The sequence below is a fragment of the Dendrobates tinctorius genome, unplaced genomic scaffold (assembly GCF_039654945.1).
Source record: "Dendrobates tinctorius isolate UK_male_01 unplaced genomic scaffold, ASM3965494v1 ptg000016l, whole genome shotgun sequence".
Classification (NCBI taxonomy): domain Eukaryota; kingdom Metazoa; phylum Chordata; class Amphibia; order Anura; family Dendrobatidae; genus Dendrobates; species Dendrobates tinctorius.
In genome coordinates this window covers 88,340,250-88,361,704 of record NW_027361684.1, presented here as the reverse complement: position 1 = coordinate 88,361,704, position 21,455 = coordinate 88,340,250, and the positions used below count along the sequence as shown (strand labels likewise).

Below are 21,455 nucleotides of genomic sequence, written 5' to 3'. Positions count from 1 at the left end.
TTTGGACCTCAAGCTGCTCAATCGCCACGTGAAGATCCGCCACTTCAAGATGGAGTCTCTGCGTTCGGTAATAGCCTCGATGGAGCCCGGAGAGTTTCTCTGCTCGGTGGACATACAGGATGCCTACCTCCACATCCCCATTTCTCGGCGGCATCAGAGATACCTCCGCTTTGCGATTCAGAACAATTATCAGTTTGCGGCCCTTCCCTTCGGCCTAGCCTCCGCCCCTCGTGTCTTCGCGAAGGTGATGGTAACAGTCATGGCCATCCTTCGATCCAGAGGGATTCTAATCATCCCTTACCTGGACGATCTCCTGATCAAGGGCTCGTCCCGCCAAGACTGTCTTCACAGTCTTCACATAACCTTGGATGCCCTCAGACACCTGGGATGGATAGTCAACAAGGACAAGTCCACTCTGCGCCCTACCCAGCGTCTGACCTTTTTGGGCATGGAGTTCGATACGAATCTAGCCCGAGTGTTCCTACCAAGGGACAAGTTTTCAACCCTTCGCAAGGGGATCCAGTCCGTTCGGCACTCGAGGATCATGTCCCTTCGGTCCTGCATGAGAGTCCTGGGGATGATGATAGCCTCTATGGAAGCAGTGCCATTTGCACAATTCCACTCTCGCCCTCTCCAACTGTTCCTCCTGTCAGTCTGGGACAAGACCTCGTTTTCTATGGATCGCCCCATTCTTCTTCCGCTCAGAGTCAAACAATCGCTGACTTGGTGGACGTTGTCGGCGTCAGTTCTCCGCGGAAGATCCTTTCTCCCGCCTCGGTGGCAGGTCATCACCACCGATGCCAGTCTCCTAGGATGGGGGGCGGTCTACTATCAGAGAACGGTTCAAGGGCGTTGGAACCCCCAGGAGACTTCTGCCCATCAACCTTCTGGAGATCAGGGCAATCTTCCTCACTCTCCTTCGTTGGCAGCATCTTCTCGTAGGCAAACCGGTCCGCATTCAGTCGGACAACGCCACGGCCGTGGCATACATAAACCACCAGGGCGGTACTCGCAGCAGGCAGGTGATGTCAGAAGTGGCAAGGATTCTCCGCTGGGCACAGCTTCATGTGCCGGCAATTTCCGCCGTTCACATTCCAGGGGTGGAAAACTGGGCAACCGACTTCTTGAGTCACCAAGGTCTAGCGACAGGCGAATGGTCCCTTCATCCCACAGTCTTCAGTCAGATATGCCAGCGCTGGGGCACCCCGGACGTCGATCTCATGGCCTCTCGGATGAACAAGGTTCCTCACTTTGTAGCCAGGTCCAGGGATCCATTAGCCGTCGGTTACGACGCCCTAGTAATTCCGTGGTCCCAGTTCCACCTACCTTACCTGTTTCCTCCGCTTGCCCTGATCCCAAGAGTGGTCAAAAAGATAAAGTCAGAGGGCATCCCGGTCATCTTAGTGGCTCCAGACTGGCCGAGACGCCCTTGGTACGCGGAGCTGGTGAACATGCTCACGGACGTCCCCTGGGAGGCTTCCAGACCGTCCCGATCTCTCGCAACGCCCCCTTTACCACCAGAGTTCTCAGTCTCTGAGTTTAACGGCATGGCCATTGAGGCCGCGATTCTGAAGGAATCAGGGTTTTCCAACCGGGTCATTCAGACCTTGATTAAGGCTCGGAAGCCAGCTTCCTCCCGCATTTACCATAGGTACTGGAAGGCCTTTTTTCGTTGGTGTGACGAAAACGATGTTTTTCCACCATCATTCTCAATTCCTCCCATTCTTGGTTTCCTCCAATCCGGCTTGGATGCGGGCCTATCCCTCAGTACTCTCAAAGGCCAGGTATCTGCCCTAGCAATCCTTTTCCAGACGGATCTAGCTTCCTTACAGGCAAGTGAAGACTTTTCTCCAAGGAGTCGCCCATGTGGTTCCTCCTCATCGTTCTCCGATAGATCCATGGGATCTCAATCTTGTTCTTGGCGCTCTCCAGAAGGCGCCGTTCGAGCCGATTCAGGATATCCCTCTGTCTTATCTTTCATGGAAGGTGGCTTTTCTAATCGCCATTACATCCATCAGGAGAGTTTCTGAGTTGGCAGCCTTATCCTGTCGTTTTCCTTACCTTATCCTCCACCAAGATAAGGTTCTCAGGCCAGTTCCTTCTTTCAATCCGAAAGTGGTATCCCCCTTTCACATTAACGAAGATATCGTCCTTCCATCGTTTTGTCCTGCGCCTGCTCATCCTCTGGAAAAGTCGCTCCACAACCTGGATGTAGTGAGAGCCTTGCGTGTTTACCTTGCCAGGACCGCTTCCTTTCGCCAATCTGATTCCTTGCTTGTCATTTCTGAGGGTTGCCGGAAAGGTCTTCCGGCTTCCAAATCCACAATTGCTCGTTGGATTCGGTCTACCATCCTGGAAGCCTACCGTCTTCAGGAGAAACGGCCCCCTCCGGGGGTGAAAGCCCACTCCACCCGGGCTGTAGGGGCTTCTTGGGCTGTGCGGCACCAGGCTTCGGCCTTACAACTCTGCAGGGCTGCGACCTGGTCGTCTTTGCACACCTTTGCGAGGTTCTACAGAGTTCATACCCAGGCCTCCTCTGATGCAGCTCTTGGTAGGAAGGTTCTGCAGGCGGCGGTGGCGCATCGACCGACCTAAGCCCTTCCTTATTTCGTTCCTTTATTGCTGTTCCCACCCTCGGGACTGCTTTGGAACGTCCCATGGTCATCTGTGTCCCCCAATAAGGCGATAAAGAGGGATTTTGGGTTCTTACCGTAAAATCTTTTTCTTGGAGCCTTCATTGGGGGACACAGCACCCTCCCTGTTTAAGTAGTACCGTGTTGGGTCTGAGAGTCCCTTGTTGAGTTGTTACATGTGTTTATGGTTTTTGGTTTCTTCTCCTACTGCTTTTTTCACCAACTGAGGTGCTTGGTGCCTGTCGGTGGGTGTATACTGCCGGGGAGGAGCTAAGTTTCTTGTTTTGCATAATGTCAGCCTCCTAGTAGCAGCATACACCCATGGTCATCTGTGTCCCCCAATGAAGGCTCCAAGAAAGATTTTACGGTAAGAACCCAAAATCCCTCTTTCTAAAAAACATTTTTTAATTTGGTTAGGGAATGTGAGCCTGCAATCAACTGATCGCTTATACTCTACTTGTGGTCGAGCTTCACAGGAAGACAGATGACGGTTGTCAGTCCCCCAGTGGTCCTCTGCCACAACATCAGAGTGACTACAGCATTTAAATGGCCGCCACCAGAACACCATTTCCTGAGATCCACAACATTTCCCAATGCACTCATTTGAGAGCTTGTTTTTTGTGCACTGAGCAGAGATAACTCTGCCTCCAGAGCTTATTTTAAATACAAGGAGGCGTTACCAGTATGATGTTACCAGTGTGATGTGTAATGGCCGCTCTCCTGATAACGGACACATCTGCAGCTTCCAGCTCACAGGCAGACAGGGCTGTGATATTACAATACAGCGGAGGGGAAAGAGAAGAAAATAGGGATTTTTGTGTACTCACCGCAAAATCCTTTTCTCCGAGACAATCACTGGGGGACACAGACAGTGGGTGTTACGCTATTTGCCACTAGGACGACACTAAGTAAACCAGAAGAATAAAATAGCTCCTCCCCTGCAATATACACCCTCTCGCTGGATGAGATTTCTCCAGTTCGGTGAAAAAAGCAGTAGGAGCATAAACAGTCAACAATAACCATAACCATGTCAAAATCTAAGAATACTACAGTGAGCCAATAGGCTAAACAGGGTGGGTGCTGTGTCCCCCAATGATTGGCTCGGAGAAAAGGATTTTACGGTGAGTACACAAATCCCCATTTCTCCTACGCCTCATTGGGGGACACAAACAGTGGGACGTCCCAAAGCAGTCCCTGGGTGGGGAGCATACATCTGCTAATACCCCATGTACCACTGACTTAACGCTGTGGTACTGCCAATTGCAGGATGCGTCTGCCGAGAGCTGCATCCGCAGAGGCCTGAGAATGAATTTGGTAATGTTTCGTAAAAGTTTGCAGACTGGACCAAGTCGCAGCCTTGCAGACCTGTTCTGCCGAGGCCTGGTGCTGAATGGCCCAAGAGGCGCCCACTGAGCGGGTAGAGTGTGCCTTAATCCCTACTGGGACAGACGCGTTCGTCACACGGTAGGATTCCTGAGTCGCCAAGCGAATCCACCTGGCTAGCGTTGCTTTTGAAGCGGCTAGACCCTTCCTATGCCCCTCTGGATGTATGAACAGGGCATTAGACTTGCGGAAGGGAGCCGTCCGTGAGATGTTCCGTCTCAAAGCCCTAACCACATCCAGGGTGTGGAGGGCCTTCTCAATGCGATGGACTGGTGCCGGCCAAAAAGGCAAAACAATTTCCTCATTGAGATGGAAAGAGGATACGACTTTGGGCAGGAAGGACGGGGACGTCCTGAGAACTGCCTTGTCCTGATGAAAGTTCAGGAATGGAGGGCGGCAGGACAGGGCTGCCAATTCCGAAACTCGTCTGATTGATGTAATTGCCACTAGAAAGACCACCTTCCAAGAGAGGATGGTCAGTGGCACGTCCTGCAGATGTTCGAAAGGAGCCTCCTGTAAGGCCCCGAGAACCAGGTTAAGGTCTCATGACTCCAAAGGCCTTCTATAAGGAGGCGCCACATGGGAGACTCCCTGAATGAACGTCTTGACCTGAAGTTTGGTGACAATTTTGCGTTGGAATAGCACTGACAAGGCCAAAATCTGACCCTTGAGAGAGCTAAGCGCGAGGCCTGATTTAAATCCGGATTGAAGGAATTCCAATATGATTGGAATGGAAAACACCAGAGGGGATAGACCAAGATCCTTGCACCATGAAAAGAAGGTTTTCCAGGTGCAGTCATAGATGCACATGGACACAGGCTTCCTAGCACTAATCATGGTGGAAATCACGTCGCGAGAACCCAGCCTGCGCTAAAATCCAGGATTCAACGGCCATGCCATCAAATACAGGGCCCCGGGAGTTCTGGTGGTAAATCGGGCCCTGGGAGAGTAGATCCATGCGATCTGGAAGTCGCCAGGTGACGTCGGCGACCAGTTGTATCAGTTCTGCGTACCATGCCCGGCGCTGCCAATCTGGCGCGACTAGGATCACTGGTACTCCCTCTGTTCTGATCTTCTTGATGACCCTCGGAAGCAAGGGAAGGGATGTACGGAGCCGGAACAGGTGCCACGACAACTAGGGCGTCCGCTCCGATGGCGTATGGATCGGGCAATGAAATCGAGGAACCTTGTTTAGTCTTGAGTCCATGAGATCCACATCTGGAATTCCCCAACGATGACAAAACTGCTGAAAGCCTTCCAGAGGAAGAGACCACTCTCCCGAGGCAAGGCCCTGGTGACTGAGAAAATCTGCCACCCAATTCTCTACGCCTGAGATGTGGATTGCTGAGATGGGCGAATGGTTGGTCTCGGCCCAATGGAGGATGTGACTCACTTCGTACATGGCCGTCCTGCTCCAAGTACCTCCCTGGCGGTTGATATACGCTACAGCCGTAGTCTTGTCAGATTGGATCCTGATTGGGTGACCTGCGAGGAGTTGGTGGAAACTCCGCAGAGCTAGTCTGATCGCACGTATCTACAAGATGTTGATGGGGAGACGTGACGCTCGCGTTGACCAACGACCCTCGCGTTGACCAACGACCCTGTGCCGTGTGGTGACGAGAGACCGCACCCCAGCCCAGAAGACTTGCGTTGGTGCGGGAAATGTCCAAGATCATTCCTAAAAAGGAAATCTGCTGGGCCGGTTTTGGGAAAGACTTTTCGAAGTTTATCTTCCAGCCCAGGTGAGAGTGTATTTACTGTTATATCCACGGATTCCTCACAGGCTGGAAGGGACGGACCCTTGATGAGCAAGTCGTCCAGGTACGGTAACACCACCACTCCTCGAGAGTGGAAAATGGCCATGACAGCCGCCATGACCTTGGTGAAGACCCTGGGGGCAGTGGCGAGTCTAAAGGGCAAGGCAACGAACTGGAAGTGTTCCTCGTGAATTGCAAAACGCAGGAACTGCTGGTGGGACGGGCAGATCGGAATGGACGGTACCCCACCGTCGCCAGAGCCCTGCTCGGGCGGTAAAGACGCTTTCTGACTTAAAGAGGCCTTCCGGAGTGAGTCTATGGCCTGGATCAATGACTCCACCGACCGTGACAGGGACACACCCCACTCAGGGGGACTAAAGGCAGGAAGCCCCGCAGCAGCGGCTGCAAGGGGCGTTGGAGCGCTGTCGGTGCATAACGGATTAGTCTGGGCACTTCGCAAGGCAGTCTTGCAAGTGGTACACGGTAAAAAACGCAGTGTGCTTCTTAGCAGCCCGTTTAGCCTCCTTAGATTGAGACATAGCGCTCCTGAAAGGGTTAAAGGCAGATTCTGGACTGCAGCTGTAGGGAATGTGCCAGGAAGGGGTTAAGCTTCGTTTTGAGGGCAGATGCAGCTTACCCCGGTCCCGTCCTGTGTCCCCGAGAGGAATAGCGGTGGCCCTGTGGTGTCAGCAGAGTGCGCGCCTCACAGCCTATTTCCTGAGCAGGCTGAGGTAAAATTTCATGGCCCCCGAGACTAGGATTGCGCCTCTCGTAAGAGACGAGAGGCGCCGAGGGGGGGTGGCGGCGTAGCGTGGGTAATGCTATTAAAATTGCAGCCTAGTAGGCTGGAAAAGCCAGGGACTAGATTTTTGGCCTACCCACGGTAGGCGCGGAGAGGGAGGCGCTAGCGTGGGCAGCGCCATTTAAATTGTAGCCTAGTAGGCCGGAGACTAAATTCTTTGGCCTACCCGTAGTAAGCGCCGGGGGCGGGGGCCCACGATGGGGCGCCAGAGCACCGCTGATGAAACAAAGTAAGCGCCTCTCCCAGGGACCAGGACTCGACCCCATGCCTCTACTCCAGTGCTCAGGCCAGCCGTCACTGTCCGTGCCATCCATGCAGGTCTTCTCATCCTCCTGGGCTGATGTAGCAGAGCTGGAGGAGTTCTTAAAGGGGTATGCTCAATCGATCCACCCTATAGGTAGGGGGTGGAGAGCTTTGGGGCAGATACAGCATTCGGAAGCGCAAGGTCCTCCGCCGGTCTCCATGCTGCGCTTGTCTTAATATCCGTCCACCGTGACAAATCAACATTATCAACCATCTGCAGAGACTTTGAAGACTTAGGCAAGAAAGTGAAAGAACTGGGAGCGCAGGTGGTCTTCTCTTCCATCCTCCCAGTGGATGGCCATGGAACAAGGAGGTGGAAAAAGATTCTGCAAGTGAACAACTGGTTACGTCGATGGTGCCATCAGCAACAATTTGGATTTCTGGATCACGGAGTGAACTACTTATACGATGGACTACTTGCTAGAGATGGGGTGCACCTTACGAAGACTGGAAAGCATGTATTTGGAAGTCGCCTTGCTACACTTGTAAGGAGAGCTTTAAACTAGAACAACATGGGAAGGGAAGCAAAAGACCAGAAAAAGCCATACACCTGACAAACGCTATTGAGAACTCTGCTATCAGAAGTGGAAAGGAAGAACAAAGACGAAAGATTCTAATTAATAAAAATATTGGAGAAAGAGAAACCAATCACAAAATAAAATGTTTCTATACTAATGCACAAAGCATGGGCAACAAACAAGGAGAATTGGAACTACTAACACAGGAAAAGAAATATGATGTCATTGGAATCACTGAAACTTGGTGGGACAATACACATGATTGGAATACAAGACTAGAAGGATACAACTTATTTGCAAGAAACAGACTTGATAAACGAGGAGGAGGTGTCGCATTGTATGTTAGAAACGCGTATATCTGCACAGAGATTGAAGCTTCAGAGACTGGGAGTTCTGTGGAAACTGTTTGGGTAAGAATACAAGGTCAGAACAATGGAAAGGACACCATTGTAGGCATTTACTACAGACCGCCTGTGCAAGCTGAAGATATGGATGAACTCTTTATGCATCAAATGGCCAAGTTCTCCAAAAAATATGACATAGTTGTCATGGGAGATTTCAACTATCCAGACATTTGTTGGGAATCTCTCTCAGGCAAAACTAACAGGTCAAGGAAATTCTTATCCTCTCTTGCTGACAACTTTATCTTCCAAAAGGTAAGGGAGAAAACAAGGGGAACTGCTACCTTGGATCTAATCCTTATAAACAGGGAGGAAATGGTTGAGGAGGTAAAAGTGGCTGGGACCCTAGGAGGTAGCGACCATGCTATTTTAGAATTTTGGATAACTAGAGGCGGAAGACCTGTGAAGACTCAGACGTCAAGGTTAGATTTCAGAAAGGCAGATTTTAAGGGATTCAGAAAGAGAATTGGAGGGATCCAATGGCTGGATATCCTTAAAGACAAAAATGTCCAGGAAGGATGGGAAATCTTGAAAAATGAAATTCTCAAAGCATAGTTGTGAACAATTCCGAAAAGAGGGAAGAATAGGAAGCATTTAAGGAAACCAGGATGGATGAACACAGAACTTAAGCACATGCTAAAAAGGAAGAAAAAAATGTTTATAAAATGGAAAGAGGGAGGCATATCTAAAGAAGAATATAATGCTGTCTGCAGAACCTGCAGGGCACAAATCAGATTATCTAAAGCTGAAAATGAATTGAGGCTTGCAAGAGATGTCAAATGCAATAATAAAGGATTTTGGGGATATGTCAAAAGTAAAAGAAAAGTCATAGATGCTATAGGATTTTTACAGGATGAAAATGATGAAATGGTAAGACAGGATGTTGAGAAGGCTGAACTTTTAAATTCCTATTTTGCATCTGTTTTCTCTCAGAAAGGAAATGTAACATCAACTGTTATTCACTGTCCTATTAAGGGAATAGAAGAATCCAGGATATCTATAAACAGAAAGATAGTGAGGAAACACTTAGCTAACCTAAATGAATTCAAGTCTCCAGGACCAGATGAATTACACCCCAGAGTACTGAAGGAGATAGCAGAAGAAATTTTTGAACCCCTCTCCATAATCTTTGAAAATTCTTGGAGAACAGGAGAAGTGCCAGAAGACTGGAGAAGAGCAAATGTTGTTCCCATCTTCAAAAAGGGGAAGAAGGTGGACCCAGGTAACTATAGGCCGGTGAGTCTGACTTCTATACCAGGAAAGATCTTTGAACAAATTATTAAACAACATGTATGTCAATACCTGGATAAGAATGAAGTGATTAAACAGAGTCAGCATGGGTTTGTAACTAATAAGTCATGTCAGACTAACTTAATTTCCTTCTATGACGGTATCACTGATTGGGTGGATCAAGGAAATGCTGTAGATATAGTATATCTTGACTTCAGCAAAGCATTTGACAAAGTCTCTCATACAATCATTATTGAAAAAATGACTAAGTATGGAATGGACAAGGCAACTGTTAGGTGGATTCATAACTGGCTTAGTGATCGGACCCAAAGGGTGGCCGTAAATGGCTGCACATCCAGTTGGAAGAATGTCTCAAGTGGGGTACCACAGGGCTCTGTCCTGGGCCCTGTATTGTTCAACATCTTTATCAACGATTTAGATGAAGGAATTGAGGGTAAACTGATTAAATTTGCTGATGACACAAAGCTAGGAGGGATAGCTAATAATAGAGAAGAGAGAGAGAGGATTCAAAAAGATTTAAATAAACTGGAGAAGTGGGCAGCAACTAACAGAATGGTTTTTAATAGGGAGAAATGCAAAGTACTACATCTGGGCAATAAAAATGAAAAAAGCATATATAGAATGGGAGGAATAGAGCTAAGTGACAGCACATGTGAAAAAGACTTGGGTATACTAATAGATCACAGACTGAATATGAGTCAACAGTGTGATGCAGCAGCAAAAAAGGCAAATGCAATTCTAGGATGTATTAACAGAAGCATACAGTCTAGATCACGTGAAGTCATTATTTCCCTCTACTCCTCTTTGGTCAGACCTCATCTGGAATATTGTGTCCAGTTTTGGGCACCACATTTTAAAAAAGACATCATCAAACTGGAGCAAGTTCAGAAAAGAGCGACCAGAATGGTGACCGGTCTGCAAACCCTGTCTTATGAGGAAAGGTTGCAGGATTTGGGAATGTTTAGTTTGCAAAAGAGAAGACTGAGAGGAGACTTAATAGCTGTCTACAAATATCTAAAGGGCTGTCACATTGTAGAAGGCTCAACTTTATTCTCATTTGCACAAGGAAAGACTAGGAGCAATGGGATGAAACTGAATGGGAGGAGACACAGATTAGATATTAGAAAAAACTTTTTGACAGTTAGAGTGATCAATGAGTGGAACAGGCTGCCACGAGAAGTGGTGAGTTCTCCTTCAATGGTAGTCTTCAAACAGAGGCTGGACAGACATCTGACTGGGATGATTTAGCGAATCCTGCTTTGAGCAGGGGGTTGGACCAGATGGCCCAGGAGGTCCCTTCCAACTCTACGATTCTATGATTCTATGATTCTAACATCAAAGGAATCAGCCCCGTTCGTCGCAGAAAAGTGTACAGGGAGGTATACTCCGCGTGCTTGCCTGTTGTTGGTTCGGGGGAGAGCGAGCCGTAGAAAGGAACAGTCGCCCCCTTCGCTCAGTTAATTAAAAAATACAAATTTACAGAAAATTCAAAAATAAAATAAAAACGGTGGGGTCTGAAACCAGACCCAAGTGCCTCCTATAGACACTAAGCAAGAACCGGAGAAATCTCATCCAGCGAGAGAGTGTATACTGCAGGGGAGGAGTTAACTTTTCTTCTGGTTTACTTGGCATCCTCCTAGTGGCAAGCAGCATAACACCCACTGTCTGTGTCCCCCAATGAGGCGTAGGAGAAAATGTTGGCAAGAAAAAAAAAATTTAATTTCTCCTGTTCTGTGTGGGTTACTTGTCTCACACTGGGAAATCTACCTTTATGCAAACTAAGCTACGGGGGGGAGGGGGAGGCAGAGTTCTCTCCAGGCCCCAGAGCCTGGAAGAGGTCATTTACATAAAGTGGAAAAAAGAGGATTTCTCATTAACAGCACATCTGATATGAGACTGTTTTCAGAAATTTATTGCCTGTATGGCCATATTAATAGTTTTGAAAGGTCAAATGTGGTGACAGATTCCCTTTAAAGCATAGTGTTCACACAATTTTTTCGGTTTGAGAGGGTCCAAAACAAGAAATGGGGGGGAAATAGGGTGCAAAAGACTTTCTGTATAGTGACACATGAATTGGTCACACGTTCAGAAATTTGCCTTTAACAATCTTTACTGCTCCAAGTTTCCAAAACTTTTTAACAGAAGTGGGCAGCAGCATTTTTCAGGCCGTTTCTACTATGAAGTTGCCCCATACATTGCAATCTAAGTCAATCAGGAGGCCAAAAATACACCAGTAGGATACCAGAGCTTTTTCATTTAACCTTTTGTTGGAGTTTTAGCCTCAAAATTGCAAGTGCCTTAATGAATTTAAAAAATGCTTCCACCTAAAACACTCGTTTCTACGTTTAGGGATGGGGGGGGGGGGGGGGATAAGCGTGGGAAGGGAAAACAACATGTTGCGAACGGAGAATTAAGGCTGCGTTCACACGTTACGGTTTTCTTGCGGCGGTTTCCGCAATGCTGTGCTAAAGCTGCGGATTTTCCCGCAGCAGAACCGCATCGCGGAAAAAATACGCAGCATGCTCATTAATTTTGCGAAATCGCGGCGATTCCGCCCACATAGGAACGCATTGCTCGGCTTACTTTCCGCATGTGGCTGTGCCCACAATGCGAAAAGTAAGCAGAACATTTGCAGATGGTACCCAGTGGGGGGGGAGGAGAGGAGACTCTCCTCCAAGCTGTGGGTTCCATATCCCAGTAAAAAAAAAATAGAATTTAAAAAAAAAAAAAAAAAAAAAAAAAAGTTATATTCAACTTCCGGCGTCCAGCACAGCCTTACTGATGCTCCAGACAACTCCCGTTCCCAGTAATGCCTTGCGGCAAGGACCTGTGATGACGTAGCAGTCTCACGAGACCACTACGTCATCAAAGGTCTCGCAAGGCATTACTGGGAACGGGAGCATCGCGATGATCAGGAACGCTGCGCAGGACATCGGAAGGTGAGAAAAACACGTTTTTTTGTTTTTTTTTATTATTTTGAACATTAGATCTTTTTTACTACTGAGGCTGCATAGGCAGCCTCAATAGTAAAAAGGTCACACTAGTCAAACACTGTTTGACGTGTGACCAACCTGTCAATCAGTTCTCCAAGCGATGCTACAGATCGCTTGGAAAACGCTAGCATTCTGCAAGCTAATTACACTTACATATCGCTAGTTATTCCGCAGGAAAATCGCAGGAATTTAAAATGCGGTTTTCCTGCGGAATGGAATTCCCACGGTAACTTCCGTAAAGTGTGCACATAGCTTAAGGATTCTGATCTGAATGATTTGCAGTTCATACCTGATTCTGCTGGACTGGAGGCTGGGACTGTCCATCAGGAGCCTGGCCCTGGCTTTCATTCCCTCCAACTGGAGAGCCACGGGTCGTGGCTGTCATACTCGACACAGGGCAAATTTTTGCAATTTTGTCTGTTTATGTAGCAGTTGTAAGAGAAGAAATTATAGTCCCTTTATTAAAGACGCCAAGCCAGCATAGGTCTGTCTTCCGAAGCTCCACCTCAAGCACAGGACGTTTTGCAGAGACCATTGCATAACCTGTTTAGGGGGAAAAAAAAAAAATCATTAGTATGGAGGTCTGAAAAAAGTTTCACAGCTTTAGAACACTGCACTCAGTATCAATAATCTAGTTTTCACGTAACAATTTATGAAAAAAATTCCAAATATCATTATATCTAATCCCAACATAGTCCTGCATAAAAAGCCTTTTCCACACCATACTGATGTAATTTGCATATTGTGAACCAGACAGAAGAAAAACAGACAACTTATCACTCGTCTCTGGTAGGTAGGATAACCTAAACCACTGTGGATAACACTGCTGTCAATCATGTAGCCTCAGCCTCGGTTTTTACTTGCTGCATTGTAAAGCCCCCATTACACACTGCGATATCGCTAGCAATATCGCTGTTAAGTCACCGATTTTGTGACGTTATAGCGATATTGCTAGCGATATCGCTGCATGTGATACTTACCTCCGACCGGCTCCCCCGCAGGTTATCGCTGATCGCGCGAGAAGCTCCTGGATCATTTCTCGTCAGGCGCTTCCTGCTGTGACGACGAGCGACACGTGGACGCGGGCGGGAGGACGTCAGGATCGCCTCGTCTGACAGGTAAGTAGCGACCCCTGTCCCCAGTGATGTCGCTGGTGAGATCTGCCTGTGTGGCAGCTCACTAGCGACCACCTAGCGATGCACCAGCGATCCTGACCGCGTCATATCGCTGGTGCATCGCTAGGTGTAACGGTACCCTTAGTTCATGAGTTGTCGTGTGGTTTTCTATGAAAGGCTAGATAGTGCACAGTTTTTAGAGGTTACTAGAAGCATTGATAACACCGATATGCATGACAACTAAAGCACCAATATTTAATAGTAGGCCACTATTTTTAGATTGATGACCTAACAGATTGGTGGAGCTCCAAAACCTGGCATTATCAATCAGCTGTTACAAACACCAGTCCAACGTAAATATACTGAGCAGCTGCTAGCCCTTTTTGTTTGGAGTGGCCACTGAGCAGTGAGAGCTATGCTGTTCTGCTCCACATTTACCTCCGGACCCCTAATGGGGGTAACAGCTGAATGATGGAGGTGTCGGCGTTGAACTGCATTTATCCTCTAATACTTCGGATAGATCACCAATATACAAGTAATGGACTACCCTTTTATTTAGTTATATTTGTAGAGTAAAATGGGATAGAATAGCAGTGTTAAAGCAGCAAGTCTTTGCAGGAGTTTCATTCCCAGTTCCTTGCACAATCCATTATTGCTCCTAACAAGGAACTACTGCAAGTAACAAAGGAAACAAAACCAGAGAAAATCACAGAAGGGTAAAAATACCGTATATACTAGTGTATAAGCCAGGATTTTCATCCCCTTTTTTGGGTTAACAGATTAAATATGCACATGCGCCAACTGGTGCCATTTTCTGATGCCCACCGCAAAGTCAATGTGAGCAGTGGGAACTCCGTTCCTGCCTCACTGTCGAAACACTCCCTCCTCCTAGTTGAGGGTCCACTGCTTAGCCCCTCGCCTGCCACTGGTTTCTTACAGCGGCAACCCTGCTCCACCGCTGCCCCCAATCCACCCCCTCCTGATAAGCTATATTTGGATTCTATGACTAGCCCCCATTTTCCTCCCAAATTTGAGGGGTGGAGAGGAAACGAGTCTTTTAGATTTAAAAAAAAACAAACCAAAAAAAAACCGGTATTGTGCCATAATAATCTGGTTAAAGGGCATAAAAATTGCAAAATATTCAACAAAATGCTAATATTTTCACTAATAAAATGCAAAAAATATCTACCTATATCCTATATTTACCACTATCAAAGTATAATGTGTCAAGGAAAAAAAAACCTCATGATCACTGGGATATTTTGAAGCGTTCCAGAGTTATTACCTCAAAGTGGTCAAAATTGTAAAACTTGGCTTGGGCAGGAAGGTGAAAATAGGCTGTGGGGTGAAGGGGTTAAAGAGGACCTGACACTAGGTCTAACATGACCAGTCGCTGCAATTTTATATTCGCTGCTCCCCCAAATTCTCTCTCTCTATATATAGATATAGATCTTTCATATCCTTTCAAAACTTGTTTTTTTTTTCCATTTGGTGCAAATTTGTATGGTTCTTATCAAGGTGGGGAAGGAGGGGGCGTGGCCTATGTGAGCAGGGCTCCTGTGACCTCTCTGCTGTATATCTTCATTTATCCTTTTCAAAGTCCCTCTGGAGTGCTGATAAGGATCCAAGATGATGGAGGAGGGGAGTGAAGGCAGACCCTGACACACTGTGCTGTGGTGACCCGAGGTCATGGGAAAAAGATGGCAGCAAGATGCCAGGACAGGAGCTGGGAGCCGGGCTGAAGCTGGAGCTGACAGCGTGGAGGCTGCTGGAAAGGCAGATGAAGCAAAGGAGACTTGAGATTTGAGCCAAATTGGAGAAGTTTGCGAGGCTGGAAGGAACAGCAAAGGTGATATCTGAAGTGGGAGAAGGGGAGACCAAGGAGAAAGAGAAAGACTCAAAGGCAGATTCGGTACAGGAGGGGTTAATGGGTGAGAATGAACGGTGGGAAAAAGGAGAGTGTGGAGCAGGAAGACATGGAGGAGACTGTTATAGGGGAACCCACATTAAAGGTTGTATTTGACTTGGCTAGACTGCACTTACAAACCTTACAAAGAGTTGATGGGGTTAAAGAAGAAATGTCCAGCATGAAGGCAGCCATAAATAAAGCTGATGCCAGGGTGGGGGCAGTGAGTCACAAGTTTTGTGACAACAGCGATCTCGATGTGTGTGACAGCTATCAGCGACCGGCCCCCCTGCCTGTATCGCTGATCGTTGTTGGAAAGCCCTGGACATTTATTTGGTCGCTGATCTCCCGCTGGCCAGCACGCATCGCTGCGTGTGACAGGCGGGAGACCAGCGATTAGCTGGTAACTAAGGTAAACGCAGGGTTTCTAAGCAGCACGCGGTGCTTAGAAACCCTCTGTGTACCTTAGTTACCAGCACTCTGATGCAGGGAGCTGGTAACCAAGGTACACATCGGGTTTATAAGTGACACGCACTGCTTAGAAACCCGATGTGTACCTTAGTTACCAGCTCCCTGCATCAGCACGCTGGTATCTAACGTACACAGCGACGCCGCGCGCTCGGCGTCGCTGGTGCTGATCGCTGGTGAAGCTGCCTGTTTGACAGCTTACCAGCAATCATGTAGCGACTCACCAGCGATCCTGACAAGTTGATATCGTTGTCAGGATCACTGGTGAGTCGCTATGTGTGACGGGGCCCTGAGTGTGCTGGAGGATCAACTTGCTAAAATGCAGAAGTCTCACACTCGATATTTGCACAGATGTGCTGCCCTGGCTGGTAAAAATGATGACTTGGAAAACCGCTAAAGGCGTAATAATGTGAGATTAGCGGGCATCCCCGAGAAGGCGGAAGGAACTGATCCTACAGCATTTATTGAGGACTGGCTCCGCACTAAAATTGGCGCCGATAACGTGACCAAACTTTATGCGGTGGAGAGAGCGCACTGCGTCCCCATGAGACCCCTCCCGCCAGGATCCCCCCCCAGTACTATCCTTGCTAGGATTCTTAATTATAGAGAGATATTATACTAAGGAAAGCAAGATCAGCCAAAGATCTGTGCTTTAATGGCCAAGAGATTTCCATTTATCCTGATTACTCAGCCGAGGTGCAAAAGCAGAGGATGCAATATGGTGCAGTGAAGAAAAGACAGAGACTTGGCTTTGGCTTACTCTACCTTATTTCCGGCAAAGCTCAGGGTTGTGGCCCTGGGAACAGTGCACTTTTTCCAAACACCAGAGGAGGCCGTGAAATGGCTTGACTTAAACAAGACGCTTCAGGCGGATAAGGATGGAGGGAAGTGAGTGGAGTGAAATGCCGCACTGTGTCGTGTCGTTTTTTGATAAGGAGAAACTTAAAGACAGTGCTGTTATATGGAGGTTTCTGGTTTCTGCATATTAATTGATTTGAACTATGAAGGGACTGAATGTAATATCTATATGCATATGCGGAGGAAGTGTGGGAGAGTTTTAGATAGATAGTGGTTCAGAGGTAACGTTTATAGGGTAGCTAGACGTTGGAGTACCCACTCTCTGGTAAGAGGGAAAAATACAACGGGAGAACTGTTATGGTTTGTTGGGTTAATGTATATGGGGGGAGGGTTAATTGTTTAGGGAAGAGTTTATTGCATACGGAGAGCTGCAAGATATTTTCAAGGTTCGGGAACTTGTATGTATAGAATTGTATGATGGGTGATAGAATTAAAATCCTTAGTTGGAATGTAAGAGGACTGTCAAAGGGAACACGAAGAACGGCAATCATGGAGTATGCTAGGAAGAGGAAGACGGATATTCTATGCCAGGGGTCCCCAACCGCCGGTCCGCGGCCCAGCACCAGGCCGCTGCAGTGCCCTTGCCGGTCCGCGGACACAAGGGGAGCCAGGGCCGGTCAGTGGCGTAGCGGGGGCTGGGGCGGCGCGTGTTGCGGCGGGCAGGGAGCGATCCAAGCAGCTCCGCTGCCTGCAAGAGGGAATAGCAGGAGCGGAGCTGCAAGGACCCGTCCACTGCGTCCAGCTTCCTGCCCGCCGCCCGCGCTTCCTGTCTCTGACTGACACAGAGAGGAGAGCGCGGCCGCTGCTGTGTCAGAGCGAGGAAGTGCGGGCGGCGGGCAGGTGAGAGGAGAGAGGTGGTGTCTGTGTGTGTGTACGTATAATATGTGTGTGTGTGTGTTGGTCTGTGTTTGTGTAGCCTGGCCCTGGAGGAGATGGGGACATGAGGAGAAGGCCATGAGGGGAGTGATGGGGAGAAGGGAGTGATGGGGAGAAGGGAGTGATGGGGAGAAGGGAGTGATGGGGAGAAGGGAGTGATGGGGAGAAGGGAGTGATGGGGAGAAGGGAGTGATGGGGAGAAGGGAGTGATGGGGAGAAGGGAGTGATGGGGAGAAGGGAGTGATGGGGAGAAGGGAGTGATGGGGAGAAGGGAGTGATGGGGAGAAGGGAGTGATGGGGAGAAGGGAGTGATGGGGAGAAGGGAGTGATGGGGAGAAGGGAGTGATGGGGAGAAGGGAGTGATGGGGAGAAGGGAGTGATGGGGAGAAGGGAGTGATGGGGAGAAGGGAGTGATGGGGAGAAGGGAGTGATGGGGAGAAGGGAGTGATGGGGAGAAGGGAGTGATGGGGAGAAGGGAGTGATGGGGAGAAGGGAGTGATGGGGAGAAGGGAGTGATGGGGAGAAGGGAGTGATGGGGAGAAGGGAGTGATGGGGAGAAGGGAGTGATGGGGAGAAGGGAGTGATGGGGAGAAGGGAGTGATGGGGAGAAGGGAGTGATGGGGAGAAGGGAGTGATGGGGAGAAGGGAGTGATGGGGAGAAGGGAGTGATGGGGAGAAGGGAGTGATGGGGAGAAGGGAGTGATGGGGAGAAGGGAGTGATGGGGAGAAGGGAGTGATGGGGAGAAGGGAGTGATGGGGAGAAGGGAGTGATGGGGAGAAGGGAGTGATGGGGAGAAGGGAGTGATGGGGAGAAGGGAGTGATGGGGAGAAGGGAGTGATGGGGAGAAGGGAGTGATGGGGAGAAGGGAGTGATGGGGAGAAGGGAGTGATGGGGAGAAGGGAGTGATGGGGAGAAGGGAGTGATGGGGAGAAGGGAGTGATGGGGAGAAGGGAGTGATGGGGAGAAGGGAGTGATGGGGAGAGGGGAGTGATGGGGTGAAGGCAATGATGGGGAGAAGGGGGTGATGGAGCACTCATTCAAAACCTATGGTGAGTTGATTCACATTATAAATGTTATTTAAATATAACTATGCACTGCTACACTACAACCGTGTCCATAGCCCCGCCCCCTTATGACCAAAGCCCCGCCCCTGCCACACCTCCATCCCCGCCCTGCCGGGCCATGGAAGAATGGTCTTGCTTGAAACCGGTCCCTGGTGCAAAAAAGGTTGGGGACCACTGTTCTATGCCACCAGGAGACTCATTTACTACGGGAAAAGGTGGAGGTGTTGAAGAGGAGGTGGATTGGGCGAGCTTATCATTCCACATATTCTTCATATGCTAGAGGGGTCTCTATTAACCCCTTACCTACAATGGACGTAATATTCCGTCCATGTGACCCTGGACCTAATTTCCATGGACGGAATATTACGTCACAGCGATCAGCGGCGCCCACGTGGTGAGCGTCGCTGATCGCGGCCGGGTGTCAGCTGATTATCACAGCTGACACCCGGCACAATCTGTCAGGGGCGGTCACGGACCGTCCCCGACACGTTAACCCCTTGCACACCGCGATCAAACACGATCACGGTGTACCGGGGGTTAAAGGGAAGCATCGGCATGGAGGGGGCTCGGCTCCCTCTGTGCTTCCCTGAGCCACCCACAGCAGCGCAATGTGCAGCGGCGGGGGGCTCCTTTCCTGCAGGTCCCCGGATCCAATATGGCGGCGGGGACCTGCAGGAAGCTGGCTTCCTCAGTGCCTGCAAAGCGCAGGCATGAGGAAGTCTGCAGCAGTGCCTGTGACAGATCGCTGATCTGTCACAGTGATCTGTGATGTGACAGATCAGCGATCTGTCACAGGACAGTTATGTCCCCCCTGGGACATTGTAATAAAGTGAAAAAAACAACAACAAAAAAACAGTAAAAATAATTAAAAAAAAAAAAAAAAATCGCTAATTAAAAAAAAAAAATACATACAGTGCCTACAAGTAGTATTCAACCCCCTGCAGATTTAGCAGGTTTACACATTCGGGATTAACTTGGCATTGTGACATTTGGACTGTAGATCAGCCTGGAAGTGTGAAATGCACTGCAGCAAAAAAGAATGTTATTTCTTTGTTTAATTTTTTTTTTAAATTGTGAAAAGTTTATTCAGAGGGTCATTTATTATTCAACCCCTCAAACCACCAGAATTCTGTTTGGTTCCCCTAAAGTATTAAGAAGTATTTCAGGCACAAAGAACAATGAGCTTCACATGTTTTGGATTAATTATCTCTTTTTCCAGCCTTTTCTGACTATTTAAGACCCTCCCCAAACTTGTGAACAGCACTCATACATGGTCAACATGGGAAAGACAAAGGAGCATTCCAAGGCCATCAGAGACAAGATCGTGGAGGGTCACAAGGCTGGCAAGGGGTACAAAACCCTTTCCAAGGAGTTGGGCCTACCTGTCTCCACTGTTGGGAGCATCATCCGGAAGTGGAAGGCTTATGGAACTACTGTTAGCCTTCCACGGCCTGGACAGCCTTTGAAAGTTTCCTCACGTGCCGAGGCCAGGCTTGTCCGAAGAGTCAAGGCTAACCCAAGGATAACAAGGAAGGAGCTCCGGGAAGATCTCATGGCAGTGGGGACATTGGTTTCAGTCAATACCATAAGTAACGTACTCCACCGCAATGGTCTCCGTTCCAGACGAGCCCATAAGGTACCTTTACTTTCAAAGCGTCATGTCAAGGCTCGTCTACAGTTTGCTCATGATCACTTGGAGGACTCTGAGACAGACTGGTTCAAGGTTCTCTGGTCTGTTGAGACCAAGATCGAGATCTTTGGTGCCAACCACACACGTGACGTTTGGAGACTGGATGGCACTGCATACGACCCCAAGAATACCATCCCTACAGTCAAGCATGGTGGTGGCAGCATCATGCTGTGGGGCTGTTTCTCAGCCAAGGGGCCTGGCCATCTGGTCCGCATCCATGGGAAGATGGATAGCACGGCCTACCTGGAGATTTTGGCCAAGAACCTCCGCTCCTCCATCAAGGATCTTAAGATGGGTCGTCATTTCATCTTCCAACAAGACAACGACCCAAAGCACACAGCCAACAAAACCAAGGCCTGGTTCAAGAGGCAAAAAATCAAGGTGTTGGAGTGGCCTAGTCAGTCTCCTGACCTTAACCCAATTGAAAACTTGTGGAAGGAGCTCAAGATTAAAGTCCACATGAGACACCCAAAGAACCTAGATAACTTGGAGAAGATCTGCATGGAGGAGTGGGCCAAGATAACTCCAGAGACCTGTGCCGGCCTGATCAGGTCTTATAAAAGACGATTATTAGCTGTAATTGCAAACAAGGGTTATTCCACAAAATATTAAACCCAGGGGTTGAATAATATTTGAACCACACTTGTATGTTTAAAATTTATTAAAATTTAACTGAGCAACATAACTTTTTGGTTTGTAAGATTTATGCATCTGTTAATAAATCCTGCTCTTGTGTGAAGTTTGAAGGCTCTAACTTATTTGCATCTTATCAAACCTGCTAAATCTGCAGGGGGTTGAATACTACTTGTAGGCACTGTATATTCCCCAATAAATTCATTTTTTGGAAAAAAGAAAAAAAAAAAATCAATAAAAGTACACATATTTGGTATCGCCGCGTCCGTAACGACCCGCCCTATAAAACTGCCCCAATAGTTAACCCCTTAAGCGAACTCCTTAAAAACTAAAAATAAAAACGAAGCAAAAAATAATGATTTATTATCATACCGCTCAACAAACAGTGCAATAACGCGCGATCAAAAAGACGCATATAAATATCCATGGTACCGCTGAAAACGTCATCTTGTCCCGCAAAAATCGAGCCGCCACACAGCATCATTAGCGAAAAAATAAAAAGTTATAGCATGCAGAATAAAGCAATGCAAAAATAATTATATTTTATATAAAATAGTTTTCATTGCATAAAAACGCGAAAACATAAAGACCTAAATGAGGTATCGCTGTAACCGTACTGACCCGAAGAATAAAACCGCCTTATAAATTATACCGCACCCGGAACGGCGTAAACGCACCACCCAAAAGAAATTCATGAAACGCTGGTTTTTGTAAATTCTGCGTCCCAAAAAACAAAATAAAAAGCGATCAAAAAATGTCACGTGCCCGAAAATTGTATCAATAAAAACGTTAACTCGTCCCGC

General features: G+C 48.1%; 1 protein-coding gene across 5 annotated transcripts in view; it reads right to left on the bottom strand.

Moving 5' to 3' along the window:
* The window catches only part of USP9X (ubiquitin specific peptidase 9 X-linked), a 255,269-nt gene that overhangs the window by 185,286 nt on the left and 48,528 nt on the right, over positions 1–21,455 (bottom strand). For all 5 annotated transcript variants that reach the window (XM_073566031.1, XM_073566034.1, XM_073566033.1 and 2 more), the window contains exon 2: positions 12,331–12,584. In XM_073566031.1, coding sequence (XP_073422132.1) covers positions 12,331–12,426 — 96 coding nt within the window. In that variant the 5' untranslated portion in view covers positions 12,427–12,584. The remainder of the gene's footprint in view (positions 1–12,330; positions 12,585–21,455) is intronic.